Source organism: Lontra canadensis, unplaced genomic scaffold (assembly GCF_010015895.1).
Source record: "Lontra canadensis isolate GAN:19392208 unplaced genomic scaffold, GSC_riverotter_1.0 scaffold1, whole genome shotgun sequence".
Classification (NCBI taxonomy): domain Eukaryota; kingdom Metazoa; phylum Chordata; class Mammalia; order Carnivora; family Mustelidae; genus Lontra; species Lontra canadensis.
Window position 1 is genome coordinate 15854479 of NW_022630995.1, and position 26556 is coordinate 15881034.

Below are 26556 nucleotides of genomic sequence, written 5' to 3' on the forward strand. Positions count from 1 at the left end.
AAAGGAATAGTCTGTTTATACTCTGTGTGCTCTTCTCCTGGCCTCACATTATTCTTGCTTTATGCTTTGTATTTACTGTGAAATTGGCTTGTTACTTTATGCTTCTTCCTTTCATGCTCTCTTTTATAATTCTGAATATTTTTATGCAGCTTTTACATTTTCCATTTTTAGAACCATGTCTGTTTTCCTGCAGAAGCCTTGCTTTGTGATTGCTGATTATACAGTGTGATAGCACTCTGTCTTTCTTATTTGAGCACTTCATAATAGCAAATTCTTTAGTAGATGCATTTTCTTTTCAAGGTCAGCAAAATTATATACATTGGTTGGTGCCAGCTTTAGTGTTAAAACATTTTGTTGTTGGGATGAAATAAGAAATGGTTCTTTTATTTTTCAGATGTATAAACACTATCACACATACCATATCTTACTGGCTTCCTTGATTCTATTTTAGCTTGATCACTTAATTATGTAGTTGGCATTTATAAGACTGCAAATAAATGGTTTACAAGGAAAAGAATGGTCCATTTAGTTCTAGTGAAGTACTGTACTGAATGAATCATTTGTACCAAATAAAACAACTGACTCAACAATATTAAATCAACAGCCAGTATTTTAGTGCATAAGGAGCTTTGTATAATATGTTTGATGTTTATTTATTATAAAAAAGGAAACAGAATTCTTGTGTCTGCCCTTTTGTTCAGGCTTTTTTATAGGATTATAGTGTTTGGAAGGACTATAGCAGTACTAATTAATAAAGTAGTGTAACCAAGGAGACGAAGCAAAGAGCACAGGACATTCTGTCATGACATCGTTTCCTACTTAGCATTCTATTACTTGATTGATATCTCCTATACTTTAATTTCATTTTTCACATATAAGAACTTTTCAGTCAGAGCGTATCTTTTGACTGAGAGGAAAAGAGACAGTTGTATACTTTGGATATTACAAAAAGGAATATATGTGGAAGTTATTAATAAGAAAAAGTTTGGCTTAATAGAAACATGTTTACAATAAACTGTCAAAATTAAAACAAAAAATCTTTTGGGGATCCTGGGTGGCTCAGTAAGTTGTGTCTGACTTGTGATTTTGTCTCAGCTCATGATCTCAGGGTCATAAGTTTGAGCCAAATATCAGGCTCTGCTTTAGGTGTGGAGCCTGCGTAAGATTCTTTCTCTCTCCCCCTCTGCTCCTCCTTATCCCTTTCAAATAAATAAATAAATAAATAAATAAATAAATAAGAAAAATCTTTTTATCAAAATCTGAGATTAGTCAATGTTTATATATTCTTCCTAAATAATCCAATGTATTTAGAATTATCTAAATCTTAAGAATGCTTTCAATTTTGGGGGGTGCTTTCCATTTTGTGTGTTATTGTCTAGTATTTTGTTTCTGTATATGCATATACATTATTATTACTGTTACCTATATTATTTTATATAAATGAATTGTATATATGTATATATATTTTGCTATTTTATATAGAAATATCCACATATATGCCATTTCCTTTGTTCAACATTGTTTAGTTTACCTTATCTTTTCATCCTTGAATTAACTTATTTTTCTAAAAGTTGGTCCTTTAGATATTCAACTAATAATAGGCAGAATGGGTCTACTGAATGTGAGATTTCTCACTCTAGTAATGTCCTTGTGTTTTCTTTAAAAGATACTCCATTTAGAAGAATTGTCCAATGCCTTTTATTGTTGCTATTTAGAAATCTGGTATCAGTTTAATTGCCATCCATGAAAATTTGAAAAATGTGAAAATACATAAAGATAATAACAGACTCTGGATGGAGTTATCTGCCTCCAGATGTTAGTTACTTTTGCTTCCTTGGGCAGGACTGTGGAGGTTACAGGTCATTTGAATCCAAACAGGAAATGAGATGATTCAAAATTCAGTTTCACTTCTTGTAGGAACTGACTTATTTCTGATTTGCCCTTATTTTGCAAAACCAATTGGGATATTGTGCTTTCACCAGGGCTTCTACATCTCAATTGGGGATGTAGTCTGTTCCTTCTGTTCCCTTAGGCTTGTGAGTTTGTGGGAAGCCCTGCTCAGCTGTTTCTTCCCATAAAATCTGATATCTCTAGGGGATTGTGACTTCAGTTGCTAGACTGAGCTTTCCGGACTTTCTGCCTTCCCAGAGCTTGGTTTCATAATTCTTCATGTTTCTAATTACTTTGTGGAAAATTTGATAAAATATTTTCCATACTTTTCTAGTTGTCCTCAATATGAGGTATGGGGTGGAATATATACTTTACCATTGTAATTAATATTTTTTTCTTATGCTTGCATATACCTAGTATATTGTTCACTTTTCACCCCTATTTCTTTTCAGCTGTTTCATATTTTCTTAATCATTTCATGTTTCTACTTTCTGAGTAATTTCCTCTGGTCCATCTTCCACCTAACTAATTCTCTCTTCTGCCTGGTCTAGTTGTCTATTCTATCATCCCATTATTTTATTATTACTAAAAATAAGTTGATGATAAATTTGATTTCTATAAATTGTATTCAGTCTTTTGTCAAATAAGCTCCTGTGTATATAAACAAGGATAAATTATACAAATATATTATTATGTTATATACTATATAATTACATACACATATGATTTACTTTTTCTTTCAAGAGGTTTATTAGAAATAACAGTTGGTATACTTTAATTCATAATGTTGTTTTCTTGGAGTGGTACAACATGTGACTCTTGATCTCAGGGTTGTGAGTTCAAGCCCTACACTGGACCTAGAGATTATTTTAAAAAATAATAATAATGCTACATTTTCTTGAGGCTTATTATCTAAAGTTTTTTGTTTGTTTGTTTGTTTTTTTGTTTTCCCTGACAGGAGTCATTGTTATTTTTTCAGCACAGTTAGAATCTATTTCCTATCTTGTATATATTAATTATTTGGAAAATAAGACTTCATCATTTCTAAATCTTTGGAACTGTCATTTCCAAGATTAGCCTTGATTGTTACATTAGTATCTAGTGGCAGGTCACAGTGAATAGGTCAGACAAATTTGTTTATTTTCTTCTACAACTAGATCTGGAATATTGAGGAATTAAACTGAGCCATGTAGAAGCTTGTAGAACTTCATCTTTCTTCTGTTAAACTCTTGAACAGAGCCAGCTCTACATAGCATACTTCTTAGGTCTATATTCTATTTATTTTATTCTTTATCTTTTCTCACACAAGCCATAAAGAACCCAGGATGTAAACAACAAAAATTGTTCATAATTTCATTAATTCTCAGAAGTCTCTGTGGTTCAATATGGAGGTTCCATCACATTTATTAACTTTCTTTAATCCCTAACTGCTCTCAGAACTTATTCTTCCTACTGGGATTGGTGAATCAAGAAAAGGGTCAGAGTAAAGGGCAAGTTTTACTGAGGGTTATAAGTGAGGGCCTAAGTGTTCTAGGATTCACAGATTTCAAAACTTTTTGATGGCGATTCAGAATAAGAAATTATTATTGGTTTTATAAAAATAAAATGTACTTATACAATTTAAACTATTGAACAAAAGTTCAAGAAACGATATTTAACCCATCTAGAATTTATTGAAATACATTGCATCCAGTGTCATGATGATCCATCTCTACTTATTCTACTATATTCTATTCTATTCCTTTAAGTAATGCTAAGAATAATACACTAATTCCATTTTTCAATTTATTAATGACTCACAATCAATAATTTGGAAAAGACTACTTTGTTAAAATAAATATATTTTAATTACATCTTTAGGTACATATATATTGAATTACATATATTACTCATTTAGGATGTTATCCCTGGGGCACCTGGGTGGCTCAGTTGGTTAAGCATCTGCCTTTGGCTCAGGTCATGATCTCAGGGTCCTGGGATCAAGCCCTGCACCAGGGTCCCAGCTAGCAAGGAGTCTGTTTCTCCCTCTGCCCATCCCTGTTAGTGCTCTCTCTCTTAGATAAGTAAAAAAAAAATACAAATGAATTAAAATAAAATAAATTAAAAAATAATAAAGTAAAATGTTATCCCTTAGTGATATAAACACTTTCAGTTTTCAAGAAATGAATTATAAGTCATGGTTAGAATATGAAAAAAAAAAAGTTACACAAATCAAGTTTAGTATCTTGATAATTTTGGAGACTGGCAGATGCATTAGATCCTCTGTGTAGTTATAATTCATTTGTAAGCCAGTTGTCTAACTTTAATGTATTCCACAATATAATCTTTTAGACTATTCATCCATGCTAAAAATCCTTATGCAACATATGTTCTTTTTCATTTTTATTGTTTTTTTTTCTGCCATTCTTCAAACCTATTCTACCTTCCCACAACAAGCACAGAACATTTCAGCAAATGTATTCTCTACAATCTGAAAAGGTGACTGAAACCAATCTAAAGGCTTATATAATCAGTTAATAACTACGTTTCACTAGGACACACTGTTAAAAGGTCACAACCTATAAATGCCAAGTTTATTCCAAAAGTACATTATTAGTTTATCCATGTTGACAGAGTTAGAAGGACATGGGTTTCCCAGTAAGTGTTTAGAATTTCTAATTTCTCTGATGTATAATTGTGGGTTCAGCCAGTATTCAGTCATTTAGTTCATAGACAGATCTATGGGCTTAGAATGATAATTTTTCATTTCCACCATAGGAGGCATTACAAAGTGCTGTTGAAAGCAGGATCTCATGTGCACATTATTTAAATAGACATAAATTGGGAGCTTTTATATACACCTGTCATAGGTTCTCAATCTCCATCTGTTCAATATAAATGGATTCCAATTATATTTGTATTTTCTGCAATTACCCATATTCAAAACTCAGTTAAAACTATGGAAGTCTTGGGGTTCCTGGGTGGCTCAGTGGGTTAAGCCTCTGCCTTCGACTCAGGTCATGATCTCAAGGTCCTGGGATCTGGCCCTACATCAGCTCTGCTTAGCGGGGAGCCTGCTTCCCCCTTCTCTCTGCCTGCCTCTCTGCCTACTTGTGATCTCTGACTGTCAAATAAATAAATAAAATAAAATAAAATTAAAAACTATAGAAGTCTCTGTTGTATGCATTTTCATTGTATCTTTGGTAGCAGATTTTCACTATGAGTAACAAAAATAATTATTTAAAAATATCTTTCAGCAAATAATGTTAGTGTACATTCCAGAAGAAGCAATGGCTATATAAATAATAATAATTTTATTAGTAAATACAAACACAAAACAAAAGTGTCTTTACCTTCATATCCTCTAATTTAAAAAAGTAGTATCTAAGTTAAATTTTGTGTCTGCTCATTTCTCATGCTATTATCACATTTTGTTGGATATCCTAAATAGTTTTATTTTATTTTATTTTTTAAAGATTTTATTTATTTATTTGACAGACAGATCACAAGCAGGCAGAGAAGCAGGCAGAGAGAGAGGAGGAGGAAGCAGTCTCCTGCTGAGCAGAGATCCCGATGTGGGGCTCGATCCCAGGACCCTGGGATCATGACCTGAGGCGAAGGCAGAGGCTTTAACCCACTGAGCCACCCAGGGACCCCTCCTAAATAGTTTTAAATATGTGATTACAATTTTGACTTATAGTTATTTGTCCTTAATAATGTGCATATATACATTGTCTTTTTGCAATAAATTTAGAAAGAATCTATTGAGATAGTCTAGTTATGTCTTATCATCATCATTCTTATTACCACTTTAAAAAGCAATGTTTTGAAAACAAAAGAGCAATGTAGAATGTTCCTTTGATAGTACTCTTCTTTTAATTTATTATAAACCGAGTTAATTTGCTTAATACTGGATATCAAAGTTAAGAATTAAATTTTCAATAAAATCTTTAAAATGATAGCAAAATTCATTTTAAGAGAAAATAAATATATTTTGGTAATTGTGATCCATTTTTTCTATTAGGGCTGTATTTGGTAAATGTATTTTGATTTTCTTATCCAGGTAGAATTTTTTAGTAAACTATGTATTTATTCCAATGACAGTATAAGGAAAATATACTAAAGTGATGGTCTGCTATGATCAATGGGCTTACAATTATTAAAAGTCAATAATATATATTTATATTCCAATAGTGTGCATTACTCTTGGTAAAGAAAATAACCCACTTTCAGGTACCAATATAAAAAAAAAATAAGATCAATGTTCCTTGGTTTTAAATGAAGGTGTTTAAGCATTGTATTGAAGAATAACTTACATAAAGTGCACAAGTTCTATGTCATATACCTTAGTACATGCCCACAAATTGAACATCTATGTAGCCAGTCCCCAGATTGAAAAACAGAAAATTAGAAAAAATTTTAAAAAATTACAAAAACAGAAAAACCCTAAAGCTCTTATCATAGCTATCCACCATGCTCATCAGCACACTGCCAAGATTTATCTCCACTTATGATACTGAATAACTACTTTATGCACTTCCTAAGATTGAATCTGTCTTCCAGAAGAAACTATTAGATTCTTGGCACTGGGAGGAAAATGTATATACATATATTCTGTCCATTTTTAAATTGGATTATTCATTTGTTTTATTTAAATTCCAGTTAGTTAACATACAGTGTAATATTGATTTCAGGTATACAATTTAGTGATTCAGTGCTTACATACAACAACTGGGGCTCATATAAATGCACTCCTTAATCCTCATCACCTATTTAACCAATCCCTCCACCTACCTGCCCTTTGTTAACCATCACTTTATTCTCTGTAGTTGAGAGTCTCTTTCTTGCTTTGCTTCTTTCTCTTTTTGCCCTATGATAATTTGTTTTGTTTCTTAAATTCCACATAAGAGTGAAATGATATGGTATTTGTTTTTCTCAGACTATTTCACTTAATGTGATACTCTTTAGCTCCAACCACATTATTGCAAATGGCAAGCTTTCATTCTTTTTTGTGTCCAAGTAATATTCCATTCAACATATATACTACTTCTTTATTTATTCATCAGTTGGAGGCACATGGGTTGTTTCTATAATTTGGTTATTACTGCTATAAACATTGGGGTATATGTTATCCATTTGAATTAGTATTTTTATATTCTTTGGGTAAATACCTAGTAATGTAATTGCTGGATCATAAGGTTAAAGACCTAAATGTAAGATCTGAAACCATAAAAATCCTAGAGGAGTAACAGATTACTGCCTAGAGGCAGTAACCTCTTTGACACTGGCCATAGTAACTTCTTACTAGATCTATCTCCTGAGGCAAGGGAAACAAAAGCAAAAATAAACTATTGGGAATTCATCAAAATAAGAAGCTTCTGCACAGTAAAGGAAACAATCAACAAAACTAAGAGGCAGTCTTCAGAATGGGAAAAGATATTTGCAAATGGTAATTTCTGATAAAGAGTTAGTATCCAAAATATATAAAGAACTTATAAAACTCAACACCCCAAAAATGAATAATCTAATTAAAAAATGTGCAGAAGATATTTTTCCAAAGAAGACATCCACATGGCCCACAGACACCTGAAAGGATGAAAAGATGTTCAATATCACTCATCATCAAAGAAATACAAATCAAAACTACAATGAGATATCACCTGACACCAGTCAGAATGACTAAAATTAGCAAGACAAGAAACGAGAGGTGTCGGTGAAGATTCAGAGAAAGGGGAACCCTCTTACACTGTTGGGAATGCAAAGTGGTGCAGTCACTCTGGAAAACAGTATAGAGGTTCCTCAAAAAGTTTAAAATAGAATTACCTTATGATCCAGCAATTGCACTACTAGGAATCTACCCAAAGAAATATTAGATTTTAAAATGTGTATGCACTTGTGCTAACAATTAAATGCTTTCTTTTTCATGGAAAGGCCCAAAATGGTATCCTTCCCAAGTTGGCCTTCAGCTAGAACAAGGTAAGAATCAATTTTCACTGATTTATTTATTTAATTTGGAATCTATTTTCTGTCATCAATAGCTAATGTTTATTTACCACTTACTAAATGGTAGGCATTGTAGTAAGTGCTCTAAGTCAGTTATGTCCATTGAATCTCCATATAAGTTTGTGCTTCATTTTTTGCATGAGAAATTTTAGTCTCAAGGAGATAATTTTCACACATCCACCGTCATGTACATTGGAGGCAGGATCTGGGCTAACATCTTTCTGTTTCTAAAAGTTTTATTGCTTTATTCCCTAATTCTATTATCACTTAAAAAGTTCTCAGGGATACTGCTCAATAATTTTTTCCTTCCTTCCCTTTTCCTTCTTTCTTCTTTCCTCTTTCTTTCTTTCTTTCTTTCTTTCTTTCTTTCTCTTTCTTTTTGACAGCAGAATAAATGAGCTAAGGAGAGCAAAAATGAATGAATGAATTTTAGGGAAAATATCATATCCAGTATTAAGCCTCAAGTTTCTCAAACTATTAAATCCTATTGTCCATTAAAAAAATTTATAAGTAGATACACTTCAAAGTTACTCTTACTAAGAATCATTGTCAGTGGGGCCCTTGGGTGGCTCAGAGGGTTAAAGCCTCTGCCTTCGGCTTAGGTCATGATCCCAGCGTCCTGGGATCGAGCCCCACATCGGGCTCTCTCCTTGGCGGGGAGCATGCTTCCTCCTCTCTCTCTTTCTGCCTGCCTCTCTGCCTACTTGTGATCTCTCTCTGTCAAAAAAATAAATAAAATATTAAAAAAAAAGAATCATTGTCAGTGATATTACATCAACTTGACCTTAAATTTGGACTTGTTAAATAAGAGGTGTGGTAGCATATAAATTTTGGAAAGAATACTTACTCGAAGTCAGTAACAGTAAATTTACAAGAGGCATCTATTAAGGAATTTCAGTCTCTAATTTTTCCATACAGTGATGAACTGCCTTTTTTTTTTTCTTTTTTTCTGGTACCTTTGCTAATACTCAGTACTTAAGGACAAATGATGATTTCCTCACATCTCTCTAAGGTGTTTTGTTTGTTTTCATTTTTTCTTAGACATTCCAGCTTTCTCCAACACCTCTATGCTGAAGAAATAGGAATCATGGTATTCTTAGAAGTCATACTTTCTTGATGATCTCAAATTCTTCCAAGCTCAAATGTGAAAGATAAATTCCTATCTGGCTAGAGATTAAAGGAGAAGATTCATTATCTTCCTTATTTTTGCCTCTGCAGGGCCTAGTATATGCCAACTATATAAACACCTTTCAACACATGAATGTTCAAATAACATAAAATTATATAGTGTTTTTTTCTAAATTAACTCTTATATAAAGAAGACTCTAGAATGCCATAAGCATCAATATAAAATAATGTTCAATTTGAAGGATACTACAAGAAACTGGGAATTTCTGTTCATTCTTCCTAGTGAATGTGACTTTTTACTTTCTCTTCACATATATTTATTTTGTTCCCTTCCCATAAATGTACAGGATATGATCTGAATAAAATACAGTCATTAAGTGTCCTTGAATAGAAATGTGATGACATATTTGAAAAAAAACAAAGGGTCAATTATTTTAGCAAGCTAAGCAGGATGTGGTACAAAGAGGTTGTTTGGAGTAACACAGAATTTTGAAACCTGACTCTTCTTACCTATCTATAGAATCTTCTTTCATAAAGTAGATCTAATAAAGAGCTTAACCCATGGTTTGGTTTGTGTTTTATAAGTGTTATAGAAGGTCATATTTATAAAGCACTATAATGATTGACACATGGTAGATACTTCATCAATTAGTTATAACTGATGTTATAAGTATTAATATTAGGGAAAGAAATCTTAACACTAAAACAAGGTAAGGCCTAAATATTACATATATTTCCTGCCAGAATATATTTCCCAGAATGCTTATACTATGAACAAGGACATCATACAGACTTAGTCTTTACAGTTTCCTCACACAAAAGACAGCAGTAAAACATAAAAGAAAATAAAAAGCAGACTTTAAGAGAAAATGAATAACTTTTTTTTTTTTTTTTTCTTTTTAAGCTCAGTGGTTGTGCTGAGCTGAGCTGGTCTTAGCATTACTTGTGTGGGTCCACTCAAGCAGCTTCAGTCAGCTGGTGGGTTCTTGGTGACTGGCTGGTCTAGGATGGCCATGACTGTAGCCAATCCTCTCTACCCTATTTGGTTTCCCATGCTTCAGCAGAATATTTGGGACTTGTTCTCATGGTGGATTCAGGGGTGCAAACATATGAGCATAAGCACTCAAGAATTCTTAAAGCCCGGGGTTGGAAGTGTCATAATCCTTGCCCTACATTCTGTTAGCTAAAGTGATTGACTAGGCTAAGCCATATTCAAGGGAGTGTAGAAATAGGCATCAACTCTTACAGGAGATACTAAAAGTCATACTGTAAATGGTGTGGATATGGGAAGGGTAAGGACCTACAGTCACAACTGTAATACAACGGTCATAGAAACTGGTAACTAAAATTTGTTCTTTCTTCCTACCTTGATTAATATACTTAATAATGTTCTGGAAGCACAGAGCTGAATTTCTAACATTTAAAATCATTGGATTTCTACAACAGAAAGGTAAAACATGGGTAGACTTGGTCATTTCCTTCCTAACCCTGGCTCTAATCATCCATGCTCCTTATATAAGAGCCCTGACAAACCCCTAGGTACATACCCTAGCATCTGGCCTATTTGGGGGGAAGAAAAGCCCAAAAAAGAAGATTTTTTTAAAATAATTTGGCATAAAATTTAGGGGACTTAAGTGGCTGAAGCCCAATACCCATGGCACTGGTTCTTTTTTTAGGAGTATGTTCTTGGCCCTACACATTTGTTTCCCTTTGGTAAAGGACATAGGCATAGAAGGCCAAGGACAGGTTTCCCTGTTTACTGAGTCTGAGTAGTATGGTTAATGATATGCCTGGATTCTCTCCTTCTACTCAAATGCCATATTGATGGGACTGCATTTTAAAAATATGCCAATGGTCTGTTCCTTGCAGTCATCAAGAGTGATACAGGAGTAGAAACTAATCCCCTCCCCCAAGGTGTCAATAGATGTATGTTGGAAAGATGTTTTCAGCACTTTCAGTTCGTACAGAGATCTCAGATTATTTCGTCTTTATTAACATTTCTTGTTGTTATATATGATTGTCAAAATGATAATGGTCATTTGTATATTGAAGTTTTTACCTTGATTCATGTTGCATTAACTTCCTATTTCTGTGTAACAAATCACCATAAAACTAGGCTTAAAATAACACTCATTTATTAGCTTGAAGACACAGTATGGCAGGATTCTTTGCTCAGAGTATCAAAATCAAGGTGTTGGCTGAACAGAATTCTCATCTTAAGACGTTTAGAAAGTTCTACATCTTTTTTTTCATTCTTATTTCATTCTTACTGTCTGAAGATTTTTTTTTTTTTTTTGGCTCTAAGACAGAAGTTCCTATTTCCTTGCTACTTGTTGCATTATATAGGCCATTACAGTTCCTAGAGGCTATTTTCTTTACTTGCCATATGGTTCTCTCCATCTTCATCCCAGCCATCTTTCTGATACTATAGTACCAGGATTCTAGTACTTTGAATCTGAATTCTTCTCACTTACCTATTCATGCAGATTCAAATAATACATGATTAACTCAGCCTACCTGAATAATCCCTCTTATAAAGCCACAAAACATGACCCAGTCAAGGGAATGATAGCCTACCATATACATATTGGTTTTATCAAATATCATTTTCGAAATTTGAATACATAAAAATTGCACATTTTTACCTTACTTTAAAATATCTGTAATTGTAAATCATTGTAATTGGATTCTGAAAATCATCAAAAAATAGTCATAAATTAACATTTAATGTATCTTGGAAAAATAGAGAACGGAGGGTGCTTCAGTGGTTCAATCAGTTAAACATCTGCCTTTAGCTTAGGTCATGATCCCAGGGTGCTGGAAGGGTCCCCACTTTGGCTCCAGGTTCCCTGCTCATCTCTCTCTCTCTCCTTTTATCCCTCCCCCATGCTCATGTTCTCTCTCTTGCTTTCTCTCTCTCAAATAATAAGTTAAATCTTTAAAAACAATAGAGAATGAAATGACACTTTTTCATGACTGGGGATAAAGATAAATCACAGATAGATTGGCATAAAGAATAATAAAAATACAAACAACTACAATGACAATAATAATGGTTTTATACTTATGAGATTCATTTAACCCTAGTCCACTTTTATTTCTGTGTGGTATATCTTTCTTTGAATAAAACAAGATATATTTACCATTGTCTCATTTATGAAGATTTAAGGTTTTACAATTGTTTTGTAATTATAAATAATGCTAAAATGAACAGCTTTGTACATATCTTTCAGGACACACATGTTGGGCTTATCTAGTGTTTATTATTAAGAATGGAACATTTCCTTTACATGTCTTCTAAGACATTAGTTGCATTCTTCTCCGATTTCATGAGAAACTCTTTTCAGTAATCTTTGCTCTATGTTTCTCTTATTACTTTGAAAGCCATAGTGTTAGAAATCTGATTCAGTTTCCATTTTCTTTTCAAACTGAACACTTAAATAATCTCATCACATGGCATGGCTTTACATGTTAATGACTTCCAAATATCTACAGACACACCTACCCAACTGCCTTTTTGCTAGCTCCTACTTGAATGTCTAATAAATATCACATACTTGACGTACTTTAACTAAAATCTTTATTTCTACCCCCAAATCCTTCTCCTTCCTCAGTCTTCTCCCTACCAGTTAATGAAATTTAATATTCCTAATTGCCCAGGCCAAAAATCTAAGAGCTGTCTTTATTTACCTGAAATACTTTCTTCTCAAGTTGAACCTGCTCTGTGTTCAAAACATATCTGAAAATGATGAACTTTTAAGATTTCTACCAGTGCCACCTTAATCCAAAAAATTCCTTCTTGATGAATTTGTTCCTAAGTATTCTTACTTCCCTTCCTCCCAGTTTCCATACAGCGTCCATAGAGATCTTTTAAAACATACATCAAGTCACTCTGTTGATACTTACAATGACCTCTAAAATTTACTTGCCCTATTTTATCATGTAATAAAAGAATTTAGAGAACAGTTGACATCTATGTCTACTGACACCCCAAATTATACTTAAATATATATATATATAATTTATTTATTTTAGAGGGAATGAGGGCATGAGCAGAGAGAGAGAGAGAGGGACATGCACTGAGCAGGGAGCCCAACACAGGGCTTGATCCCAGGACCCTGAGATCATGACCTGATCTGAAGGCAGACACTCAATCCACTGACTCACCCAGGTGCCTCCTACAAAATTATGCTTTAAAAACACCTTGTATCATATTCAATTATCTAATATTATCTAATATTAGATATTATCTAATATTACATTTTCTCAGAACACAACAGGATAGTAGCTAGATGTAGGCTGCACTTTGTCTAGGTAGAGGTGGGAAACTACTGTATATTTGAAAAATTGTTAGATATTTTATAAAATGGGTTTGTTTACATTTTGCTTTACTTTAAATATTTATTATACATTGCAATTTCTATGTATGATTTATCTTTAGTATTCACAATTTTTCACATTAAAAATTATTTGTTAAAATCACTATGCCTTGAAATTGTATTAAAATATTTTTCCTTATTATTTAAGGTGGGCCTTTTTTGAAGGACTACATAACCATTCAAAGCATCGCAGCTTCCTCCATTGTCACTCTTTATTTTACAGACCTAGGTCAACAGGTCAGTTGGACTACAGTAAGTATCAATTTGAAATGCAATATACATGTCCCACATTTTGATAGGAAAAATGTGTTCACAGGACAATTTTTATCAAATAAATTCATAATGAAACAAAATACTGTACAGAATGGCATTTTAAGTGTTGCATTCTTACGATGAACTGTGGCCAAAATTTTATACAGGAATTAAAGCCATGGAAACACACAGTTGGAGGAAGGAGGATAAATTCTTTTTTTTAAAATGTGAACCTATCCTATGACTGTTGGCTCTTTTACTGCTTCTTCTGTGCGTTGTTAGTTAAATAATATTTCTTCAGTTTTTCCTTCTAGGAACCTAGAGATAAGAAGACTCTTTTGACATTGAAAAAAGAGGCAATAAAATATTCAATAAAAAATGTTCTAAGTCAAAGGTTTTGGAAAATCAGAATGGAGTAGTGAGACTTCTTTGAGTTGAGTGGTCATGGAATACCTTCAGCTCTCCTTGAAGGAGGAACTTTCAAAGTGGTGGCAACTGACTCCAATGGCATTAGAAGAATGAAGACTACAGTATGGAGAATTAAGAAACAGAGATTAAGATATGGAGGATTAAGAAACAGAGAAAATACTTGACACTAGTTCATAAGCATTGACCTATTCATGAGTTATGGAATTGAGAGATGGAGTAGCTTTAGTAGCAAGAGGAAATACTAGCTGACATTTTGTGGCAAAAAGTTAATTTGATAAATAATTTTGACACTGACTTACAAAGGATAGTGCAATCATTCTATTTTTTCAATTCAATTGTTTTATTTTATTTTATTTTTTTAAGAATTTTAAAGTTTTTCCAATTACATTCTATTTCATATCTGTGATGGGATTGTATTTTTAATATTTTATATATTAAGATAGCTTTTCTTTTTGCTATCATTAACAATATACACTATGGAGTATTATCGCTCCATCAGAAAGGATGAATACCCAACTTTTGTAGCAACCTGGACGGGACTGGAAGAGATTATGCTGAGTGAAATAAGTCAAGCAGAGAGAGTCAATTATCATATGGTTTCACTTATTTGTGGAGCATAACAAATAGCATGGAGGACAAGGGGAGATGGAGAGGAGAAGGTAGTTGGGGGAAATTGGAAGGGGAGGTGAACAATGAGAGACTATGGACTCTGAAAAACAATCTGAAGGGTTTGAAGAGGTGAGGGGGTGGGAGGTTGGGGGAACCAGGTGGTGGGTATTAGAGAGGGCACGGATTGCATGGAGCACTGGGTGTGGTGCAAAAACAATGAATACTGTTATGCTGAAAATAAATTTAAAAAAGTGATTAAAAAAAACCCCCACATACTCAAACATAGTGCTTTAAGTTTTCCATATAAACAATTTTTAAAATTATTGCAAACACAGGACAGTTTATTTGTTATAATTTAATTCTCAAAGAAAGAAATTCAAGTTTGCATTTATTAAAATATTGTCACAGCTTTTATTTTTCGGACAATCTCTCCTTTAATATATATTATATTTCTGTATTTAGCTCGTTATTTATATTCTGGTGTTATTGGTAAAGTAGTTCCTTTAGTTTTCAAAGTTCCTTGGTTGAGCTTTTCAGTATTAGTTTGTTGCATAAAAAAACTGGGTTTAGAGTATTCTGAATCCTTGTAAAGTGTAATATTTATAAAAAATCCTACTAATGCATGAATTATGTAAGCAAGGGGTTTAATACTTAAATGTGATATCAACAGACCTTCACTAAAGGAGATTTTGGACAAGCACTTTCTGATATTCAAAGGTTAAAATATTCATAGCCTTTGTCCACATTTATGATGAAAAGGGAATTCTGTCTACAGAAGTTTTGTCATGACTAGTGACATTAATGGTGAGTTCATTAGAAATTCCAACTGCATCATTTGGATGAGCATTGAGCAGAGAAAGTAAAGTGCTAAGGTGGAATTCTAGGACAATTGTACTAGAAAATTACAGCTTATTTGAAAGGAAAGTCATTTAGGTGACAAAGAGAACTCTGGAAATAGGGTGAATATTTTTAAATCAACCCTATTGTTCATACCATCTTTTGCTCCAAATGAGTCAATCCTATTAAATGCTAAAAATATACACATTACATTGCAATCATACCCACTTTATATCTACTAAATTATACAATAAAAGTAATATTTACCACTCATAACATTCTTGTACATTTATAAAATAGTAAAACGTGTTTCTATAATAAAAGCATTATCATAGGGTTAGGTTTTCTTGTTTTTTTTTTATACAATCTCTGTAGCAAGGTCAAAATTAAGATTTTAATAATATTTTTCATCAAGTAGCAGTGTGCTGTCACGGAATATTAAGAAAATATTTGCCTCATTGAACTTATTGAAAGACAGGATAGAAGGTTAGTATAATAATCCTCATTATATAGATCTTATTAATTAAAGATCCAATTCACTTTTCACCATTTTTATGCTCATTCCTGTGTGTCCTATAGTTTTATGCAATTTATACCTTGCAAAGATTCAGATATCTGCCACCACAATCAGATACAGAATTGTTCCATCCCCACAAAGGAACTCTTTCATATTAATCTCTATATTTATACACTCTTTTCCATATTCTGTATCCTGGGGCAAACACCAATCTGTTCTTCATTTCTATGTTTTTGTCATGTGTCAAGTGCTATAAACAAAATTAGACAGTTTTTCAATTTTTTTTATATTGATGTTTAATTTTCTCTAAGTGTAGTGTCTTTGGGATCCATCCTGTTTATTGTAGGTATCAAAACTCAGTTCCTTTTATTGGTGAGTAATATTTGGTTGTATGAATGTAGCAGTTTGTTTATCCTTCACCCCCTGACAGGCATTTGGGTTGCTTTCAGTATTTCACAATAAATAAAACTGTTATCAGTTTTGTGTAGGTATTTTATGAACATAAGTTTTTATTTATCTGGTACACACTGTTGAGTTTTAAGAGTACCTTTTACAGTCTAGATAAAGTATTTTGTCTGGTAAGTGGTTTGCAAATATTTCCTCTCAGTCTTAGCTTGTCTTTCCATTCTCTGAATAAGATTTATGGTTGTCTTTTTTTTTTCTTTTCTTTTCTTTTCTTTTTTTTTTATGCAAAAAGTTTTCAAGTTTAGTGCAGTGTAAATTGCCAGTGTTTTAAGGATTTTGTCTTTGCTGCCATATGTAAAAACCCTTTGATTTGTTCTAGATTTGGGAGTTTTCTTCTATGTTTTCTTCTAATAGTTTAATAGTTTTTTATGTTTTACATTTTAATCAGAGTCTATTTTTATTGTAAAGAAATACCTAATTTTATCACCAAGCTTAGTATTTTCTTTCAATTTGTTTCCTGTGTTCTGCAATTCTTCTGTTCTGTTTTTATTTTTTTCCCCATTTGGAATTAGTTGTCATGTTTTATTTTCTATTAGCCTCTTGGTTATTTTGGCTATATATTCTTTTTTTTACCAACTGCCCTGATTACCCAAGAGATTATAATATGCATCTTTAAAATATTGAACACTAATAAAAATTGTTTAATTTAGGTTTACTGATGTGAAAATACTTCATAGACAATTGAATGACTTTATGATATTTAATCTCTTTCTGACTAACCTTCTATTGTGGTATATTTTAGTTTTCTAGGTACTGTTAAATAAAAATCCACTACTATAAATTTATATATCAATAGTTATTTAGATTTATAATTTTTACTTTAACTTATTCTTTCTAATGCTGAGTTTATATCAGTGAGCATTATCATTCTTTTTTTTTAATGTTTTATTTATTTATTTGACAGACAGAGATTACAAGTAGACAGAGAGGCAGACAGAGAGAGAGAGGGAGGGGGAAGCAGGCTCTCCGCTAAGCAGAGAGCCCGATGCGGGACTGGATCCCAGAATGCTGAGCAGAAGGCAGAGGCTTTAACCCCCTGAGCCACCCAGGCGCCCGGAGCATTATCATTCTTCGTGGAGAACAACTTTAGTGATTTATTCTAGTTCTGCTGTTAATGAATTTTCTCAACTCAGTTTATCCTATAATGTATTTATTTAACTATTTGGGGAGAATATTTTTGTGGAAAAAATAATTCCATATAGGCAGTTATGTTTGTCTTCACTTTACAAAATTTCATTATTTTGATTTTTGACTCCCAAGTTCCTGTTGAAAAGTCCACTATGCTCTTTTGAAATAATGTGTCTTTTCCCTGGTTCAAATTAAATTTGTCTCTTGTTTGACACTGTTTGACTATGATGCATGCAGTTACAATTATGTTTCTATTTATCCTGCTTTGGGTTTATAGTGTTATCTGAGTCTGATGTTTGGTATAAATATTTAATTTGAAAAATTATCATAATCACTTTAGCATCTGGTTTTCCACTGTTCTCTTTGTATTCTCCTCCTGTGATTCATATTTCAATTCCATATTTTTCTTATTGAAGGTCTCAAGTATCTGCTGAAATACTCAAACTTTTTTTTTATTTTTTTGAATATATAAAATATAATTTTTAAATGTGTCTCATAATTCTACTATGTAGATCTTCGGTTTATCTCTTTTGAATATCTCCTGTTTCTTTTGGATATGATTACAGTATCTTTACTCCTGTTATACATTTATATTTCTGACCTAGTGTAGGAAAATATATATGAACAACTTGGTGTCTTTTTTTTTTTTTTAAGATTTTATTTATTTGATAGAGAGAGAGAGTATAAGCAGGGGGAGTGGCAGGCAGAGGGAAAGGGAGAAGCAGGCTCCCCTCAGAAAAAGGGGACCCCTATGTAGGACTTGATCCCAGAACCCTGAGATCATGACCTGAGCCCAAGGCAGTTGCTTAACCAACTGAGCCATCCAGGTACCCATGAACAACTTGTAAAGGCAACTTGAGGCCTAGAATCATGTTACTCTGCTATCAAACTGATTTATCATCCTGCAGATAGACTAATGGCATTTGGTCTAGGTTGTCTTAATCCAGTTGATGGCTGAAATGATTTCAGTACCTGTAAAGACAGATCTCCTTCTGCTTCATCATGGCTCTAGGTCTTAACCCAAATCCTGGTGATTTTATAAGGCCATTTCTGTCTTTAAAAGATGCCAACCAACAATTTTTGTCCCTCCCTTCTCAGGAACCCTCTAAAGATTTAGTCTTTTTAGGTTGCTATCAGACTTCAAATCCTAGAGTCAATCACTATTCTTGAGTCCTGTTTAAAAAATCCTGACCTTCTAATTCTCAATGACTCAGTAGCTCTTTGAACCCTGAAAAACATATTGATCAAGTTTTCATGCTGATCTCACTACAATGGTTTGAATAACTTAGAATAAAATTCTTCATTACATGTTATGAATATAATGGTTGAATTAAAACAAAACAAAACAAAAACAAAACAAAAACTTCTTTTAATATTATATTAACTTCAATGATTTTCATTCAGTACAAAGTGGTATCACTGTTGAGAAATTCTCTTATAATTTAAATAGCTTTCCCATCATTAGAAGATTAAGGATGGCACCACTTTCTTTTGTCAGTAATTTTCAACAACTGTGAAATAGACAATTTATTTTGTTTTCAACTGTCAATTGTAATTTTAAAACAGAAGTAAAGCCAACACCATCCCAATAATAATAACACTAAGAAGTTTTCTTTTTTTCGAGAGGATGAAATGCATTAAGCCCAGTCTAAGCACAAAGATTCTAATCAGTTCTCAACAATTGCAGCTGTGTGTTTCAAATTACATTTCTAAAACATCTTATTGTCTTCTTCCTTTTTCGATTTAGACATCCCAAGTTGAATATTCCACTGAAGTTCCAAAAAAAAATCTCAGTTACCTAGGATGCCTTGTATCCTATGCCTTCTATCAGTTTAAATTTTACATTTAAAGCAGCACATTAGCTTAGTACAGTGATCATTCTATAAAGGCAAAGCATGAAAATAATTTCATATTAGACATAAATTGGAATTTAAAAGTAGTATAATATATATAATTATAATTTATTTATGGTATAGCTATGTTATATATATACATATAAATGTACATTACATATAAATTATAACTGTGATTATATATTACATAATATGGATGTTATATATATTTATCTTCAAGGTAAGAAGAAAGTATATATGCTTATTTTGAATATATAACTTCCAACAAACTTTTGGTTTATAATGGACTTCCTAGTCTTTGTAAATTCATCTGATATCCTAGGGCTTATAACTGGCATATTTGTTTATTTGGCTTTGGTTTTGGATTTGTTTCTTTTTAGTAGGAGAAGAATTTTTTTTTCAGAAATATGTCTTATTAATATTTGTCTATCTGGTCCTTGTTTTTTACTTACTTTAAAGCTATTTTCTGATTATTTTCTAAGTTTAATAAAACATTCCTTTCCCCTTTTTTTTCCTATTTGCACCCAAATGGACCTTTTTTTGAAAGATGCATTGTCCAAATGTTATTTCTTATCATTCTCTACTGCTTTCAGGTCAGGATATAGCCTTCGTACTTTAGTACTGTTTTAACCTCCATGTTTCAGCATGAATAATATTTATGATAAAATATTGGGCCTCCCTGAACATATTACTGTAAGCCAGCAGGTTCTCCTGATTTATTTTTAGGGTATGATGGAGATAAGACTGTAGTTTAATTTCCTGATCCAAAGAAACTTCATATTTGTGATAGCATTTTTATTAACTTAATAAAGGATGACATGTGGTCAAGGTTAACTATTTTTCATAACATTTTTCATTACTGATATATTACTAGAGGATTTGCTCAAAATTAACTTGACTAGATCAGATGGCATTGAAATAAGTATTTTAAGCTTTTTGTTGTAATAAAATAATTACTCTAATTCAGGAGTATTAACTGAACTCTATTATCAGACATGCACAAGTGGTAAATACTTTTCTTTACCTCTGAATAGTGAGGCATGTTGTATGCCATAAATTAATATAGTTTAACAGTAAAAAAGTTGCTTTACACTGACTTAATCAGATGTTGCATATTTACCCTCATATAAAAGTCTTCCATGGCTAACGGGATAGAAAAAGTATACCTTAAGAAACCTTCATATAAAAATGTTTATACTTGTGTGTATACATACACACAGACATAATTATATATATATATCTTATATATATAAAACATGCATATATATCATGTATTCTAACCATAGTTATACAAAGTTCTCATGAGAAATAACATAATTTCTAATCAACATGCACACCATAAAAATGTTTATACTTGTGTGTATACATACACACAGGCATAATTATATATATATATAAAAACATGCATATATATCATGTATTCTAACCATGTAGTTACACAAAGTTCTCATGAGAAATAACATAATTTCTAATCAACATGCACACCTGGATATTTGAGTAAAACATGTGCAGCTTTAAGTTTTTCTTTCTTAGAAAATGATGAAAATTGGCAAAGACAAAGCAAAGCAGTAATGGCAATTGAATTTATCATTGTCATGTCTGAATTCTTCCTCTTTGAACACTCAGAGATAAATTACTTTCTTTTTTCTGTGTCAATTCCAGAGTGACTTTAACCTGGTTTTAGCATCAAAAGAAAACTAATAATGGACCATCATAGATTTAGAAAACTATCAGAAAGCCAGTTAGCCAGCAAATCTTTATACAAACAACCTTGTTTCCAATTATCTTTCCAAATCTTAATGATTATCTCTCTATAGATCAGATATCTCTCTCCATATATAAGGTTGACTCAGCTCCAGAATTCAGAAGGCAATCCTTTTAACTATCTACTCAGACTCATTAGAATTAAAGTCTAAAATTTCCAGAAGAGAGAATTAATTTTTTTCAATTTGAATCGATATCAAATCAATTAAATTCAAGACAACCCAGCTGTGTAAATTGGAAAAGAAAAAAAAAAGTCACTGAGGCTAATTCCATTCAGTGATAAGAACAGTTCACATTGAAGATGGAGTGTAAATGGGTCTGGGGAGACACAGAGAAATATGTTTACAATAGTTTGGTTGGTTAAATGAAAACCACTGTGTACAAATTATGAATAAATAATTACATTAGTTTCAATATTTGTTTTTATTTTAAATTCACCACTTATAATTGTCCTTTCCTTAAGTCTTGGCTAGTTATTGCAAGGAAGACTTCTTGTGAATTATATTAGCACCTAGTATAATTCATTTTAAAGAACAGATAATGCTATGTGTCCCTTTTACAAGTTCATTCAGTAGGCTAAGTCTGTAGATATGCTTATTGTGTTTTTATGTAAATCTTAATAATATCTACAAAAATTTATTTTTTTTAATTTAAATCAGCTTCTTATTTTCAGGTATTTTTGGCTGAATACACAGGACCTCTGCTGATATATCTCCTCTTTTATTTGAGGATCCCATACATATATGACATGAAAGAGAGCTCCAGAAGATTACGCCATCCAGTGGTACAGTAAGTAATATATATAGTACCTCTAGATAAATTAGTACCCAGATAAAATTTTAAAGTTTGTTTATAAACCAAATTAAAGTGGGTTATATTTAAGAAAATATATTTTAAGTAACTTTAAAAAATGTATACACATGAGTTTGCAAATTTATAAACAAGGAACTAGTAAGTATACCTTAAAGCATAGATAATGTTAGTTCATAATGATCACAGTGAAAGAAATCTAGATATTTAGAAATATCACAAGAAACTTAAAGTTATAAAGTTGTGAGGTCATATATAAAGGGCTTAAGATATAAAACTAAATAAAATAATAAAATATGTACTTCTCATGGGCAACATTTATAGGAAAGAAACAATGACCTAAAAAACAGGAAAAAACAAAAGGGTTTTATAAGTTACCTTTAGTAAGTCAAAATTCAAAATAAATTTTACTTTAAAGTAAAAAGTAAAAGTAAAGTACAGAAAAAGGTGAGGGTGATTATCAAAGCAGAATATATAACATACTGTGAGAATAATCTCTCTGTGTCTCTCTCTCCCTCCACCTACAAAATTGAAAAGTAAGAGAATAATTATTATTCAAGACACTACACTGAGATGTGGTGTTAGCAATTTGTTAAAAAGATAAAAAAGAACCTGATTTAATGACTAAACGCTAAGTGAATTAAGAAACAAAATTTATGTCATAAGGATACTAAAAGATAGAGAGTGATTAGACTCCTAACTTTCTCATATCATATAGAGCTTTCCTTTACACTTAATTTCTGTACCACAGCGGCACTTTCTTGTCTCTGATACCTACCATGTTCCCTTTCATGCAAAGACATTTACACATGTTATCCCTCATCCTCCATCCCAGTAACCTCTTTCTTATCTCTTACATAAACTTGAAATAAAAGTTCAGTATTTCTTACTCATGATAGCTATTCCTATTCTTCCCAATGCAAATATGCCACTGAAATGTTCTTCCTTTCTATAATTTATTACTTTAAAATTATATGTTCACATAATCACTTGTTTGTATTTTCCCTCTATAAAGTTCTAAAATGGACGTACTTTGATGTCCATTTTATTTTCACTGCTTAACATTACCTGATTTACAGGAAATACTCAATAAAAATGTTTTGAATGATTAGATAGATGAACCAATTACAAACATATTTATTTCACATTGAGAAATTCTAGGTTATAAAAGAGAGGTGTTTGACCTGGGTGGGAGTTCTGAGGTGGCTTTTCTAAGAAAGTGGCATTTGAATCATTTCTTTGTTTTCTGGAGCAATGAATCAGATTTTAAATAGGAAATTTCATGTGGACATGATTTATGGTACAAAGAAATTTGGTGCTTTGTAGGAGCAAAAAGAAATCTAGTATGGCAGAAGCAAAGAGAGACCGGGGAAATTGGTTCTTAGGGATGATGGCCAAGTTGTTCAGGGCCTAGTAGAATATTACCAGTTTTCTCTCTAGTGAAGGGAATAAGGGAATGACCAATTTGTTTAGAAAGTCTGGGGTGGAAAGTTCAATATAAAGACAATATAAAGGCAGTATAAATGTACTCCTATTTTAGATCAACATATTATATCTACTAGATATATAACACATCAAAAAAAAAAAAAAAAAGACCACTTTTTTTCCTAGTGGCATTCTAAGGGAATTGACTGACAATTGGTTACTATTCTTAAACACAAACACAGAATGTTTTATAACATCTCAGTGACAAAAATTTGCACTATGTTGTTCCAAAATAGCAAATATGTTAAGTTTGTAGGAAATCATTTCAGAGCAGATACACACAAACACACAAACTACTTGTGAAATTTAAGTGTCTAGCAGAGATTTATAAAATAATCACATAGTTTCTGAGGCAACCCAACTTTAGGATGAGTGACTACTATTTCTCAAAGTTAAGAAGATCAAATTTCAAATGCTGTGTCCATTTGCTCCCACTCTGTTAATTCTCCAAAATGGCTTTGAGTCATTTCACAGAGTTCAAAATTATTTTTCTGCTAGCTTAGATCTATATGTGACTCAACTACCACAAAATTCTTTGGATCTCTTAGAAATTTTTGCACACTGGAACTAAGGCAGTATCTCCTATATTACTCCCATCCCCATCAAGTAATGAAAAGGGGATGCACAGTTTGGTGAAACGGATCCAGTTAAACTTGTTTGAACTTTGTTCAATCAACAGTAGTTAAGATAGAGGACACATACTTGAAATTGTCAAGGTTTTTTCTGCCGTAGAGATCAAATGAACTGCTTGCACTGAGGCTGAGACCACACCTCCCTAAGGACTTCTAACTGCATCATCAGGGATGGAAGAGCAGTCCTAGAAACATTTCCTACACATAGGACACACACAGTTGGACCATCTGCCTTGAATGCAAGAAGATATGTCTATTTGGTCACTTAAATCCCTGCTTAGGACCCCCACATTATTAACCTCATACTTTAAAGCCATCCCTCTTCTCTCATACATCTTGATAAACCCCACAGTTCTCTGTGCTGCTTTCACTGAGTCCTTCCCAATTCCTGGAATTCTTCTACCTCTGCAATTCAAAGTCTGTTAATAGCAAAATCTCTTATGTCTTCAGCATTTTATTTGAACGTTGTCTTCATATTCTTCCACAACAGAAACCTAGCATAGTTCTATAAAACTGAGACAGTGTTTTTTTTCTTTTCTTTTCTTTTTTTTTCTTTTTTTTTTTTTTTTTTTTTTTTTTTTTTTTTCTTTTCTTTTCTTTTTTCTTTTCTTTTCTTTTCTTTTTTCTTTTTTCTTTTCTTTTCCTTTCTTTTCTTTTCTCTCTCTCTTTTTTTTTTCTTTTCTGTTCTTTTCTTTTTTCTTTTCTCTTCTTTTCAAGATTTTATTTATTTGAGAGAACCAATGAGCTGGAGAGGAGGAGGGACCAGAGGAAAAGGGAGAAGCAGACTCTCTGTTGAGCAGGGAGCCCCCTGGGCTCAATCCCAGAACTCTGAGACCATGAACTGAGTGGGAGGCAATTGCTTAATCAACAGCCACCCAGTGACCACGAGACTGTGTTTCCTTTCACAGTACTCCTATCTTGAAACATATGTGATAAAGTTTTTTTGAAAATTATGATTAGGAAAAAGAACTGGACCCAAACCTATTCATGGATATTCACTTAGTTTAGCACTGCACAGAAAAAGAGTGGATATTTGAAGGGAAGTCAACCATAATTAAATGGAAATATTTGGAATGAAATCAAACATGGTGAGTTACCAACACTGTGCAAAGTAACATATCATATGGTTTCACTTATTTGTGGAGCATAAGAAATAGCATGGAGGACATGGGGAGATGGAGAGGAGAAGGGAGCTGGGGAAAATGGAGGGGGTGACAAACCATGAGAGTAACATGCATCGAAAGAGTAAGATACAGCTGTATGTACTATGCCAGTATAACATCAGAAAACTAAGTGAACTAATTTAATCATAGCATGAACTAAATTTCTCGTTTAGTGCTCTGCTAAATAGCTGGACATAACCTCACTTTATGCTTTCTTAGAAAGAGGAAAACTTTATCATTCAAGTATATACTCCTATGAAGAACAAAAAAGGTAGGAGAGATACTGATTCCCTTGTCAATCCTTTGAACCTACAATTCTTAAACCTTCTTCTAAATAACAACCTTTCCTTTTTCTTGTCTTATTGTCTAGAAAGCTCTGCCCCTGGATATCTACACTTTGTTCTTTGATTTCTCACAGAATTTGTCTATTATTTAGAGAAATACACACATAGAAAATGTCTCTCCCCTAATAGGTGCACACTTATTTTTTAATGAATTAGTGAGTAGTAGTAAATTCACCGATGATTTAGGCAGGTTGGCTTATGTTTATCTATTTGTTTTCCCAAAAGTCACTATTATTATTAAACAAAAATCATTATTTCATTCTGTTAAAATAAAATCCCATGAAGACTCAATGTTTGTACATAGAGTAAATGATATGCTGATTTTTCTGTTCAGGCCTTATTGATTTAACTGTGCAATTTTTGATCCATATTGATTTTCTTGAATAGCAACCACACTTATTGAAATTTTATATTTTTATCAAAATCAATACAGATTCTAACAAACATATATTTTAAGCATAAGCCATAAAATATACTTCTGTAAATCATATCTGACATTTACTTTTAAAACAATTTATAGATGGCAACAAGAGCTTGTCAATTGGAAAGCAGAAACAAAATGAAACACACAAAGAGACCAAGAAAATACTACAATTTGTTAGGTAGGGAAAAAACAAACATAAAACAAACTAAAGGAAATAAAAGCTGCACTGACTCCATAAATAAATGAAATTCAAACCTTTCAATCTATGGTTCTTACTAAAGGACAACCAGACAATGAAAAATTATTCTGAATACTATAAAATGTCAAATGAATTCTAAGTAGATTTTGGATATTTTTAAAACTTGTACATCTTTCCCTCTGGCATCCGTTTGTTCCTTGATTTTGCTTTTTTGTGTGTTTATTCATTTTATTTTTTAGACTCCACATGAGTGAAATCATATGCTA

The 26556-nt window shown here is 32.3% G+C and overlaps 1 protein-coding gene across 3 annotated transcripts in view; it reads left to right on the forward strand.

Moving 5' to 3' along the window:
• The window catches only part of TECRL (trans-2,3-enoyl-CoA reductase like), a 97912-nt gene that overhangs the window by 48715 nt on the left and 22641 nt on the right, over positions 1-26556 (forward strand). For 2 of the 3 annotated variants that reach the window (XM_032849318.1, XM_032849165.1), the window contains exons 3-5: positions 7801-7845; positions 13528-13631; positions 21907-22022. In XM_032849318.1, coding sequence (XP_032705209.1) covers positions 7801-7845; positions 13528-13631; positions 21907-22022 — 265 coding nt within the window. The remainder of the gene's footprint in view (positions 1-7800; positions 7846-13527; positions 13632-21906; positions 22023-26556) is intronic. The other variant, XM_032849247.1, reaches the window with a different exon arrangement.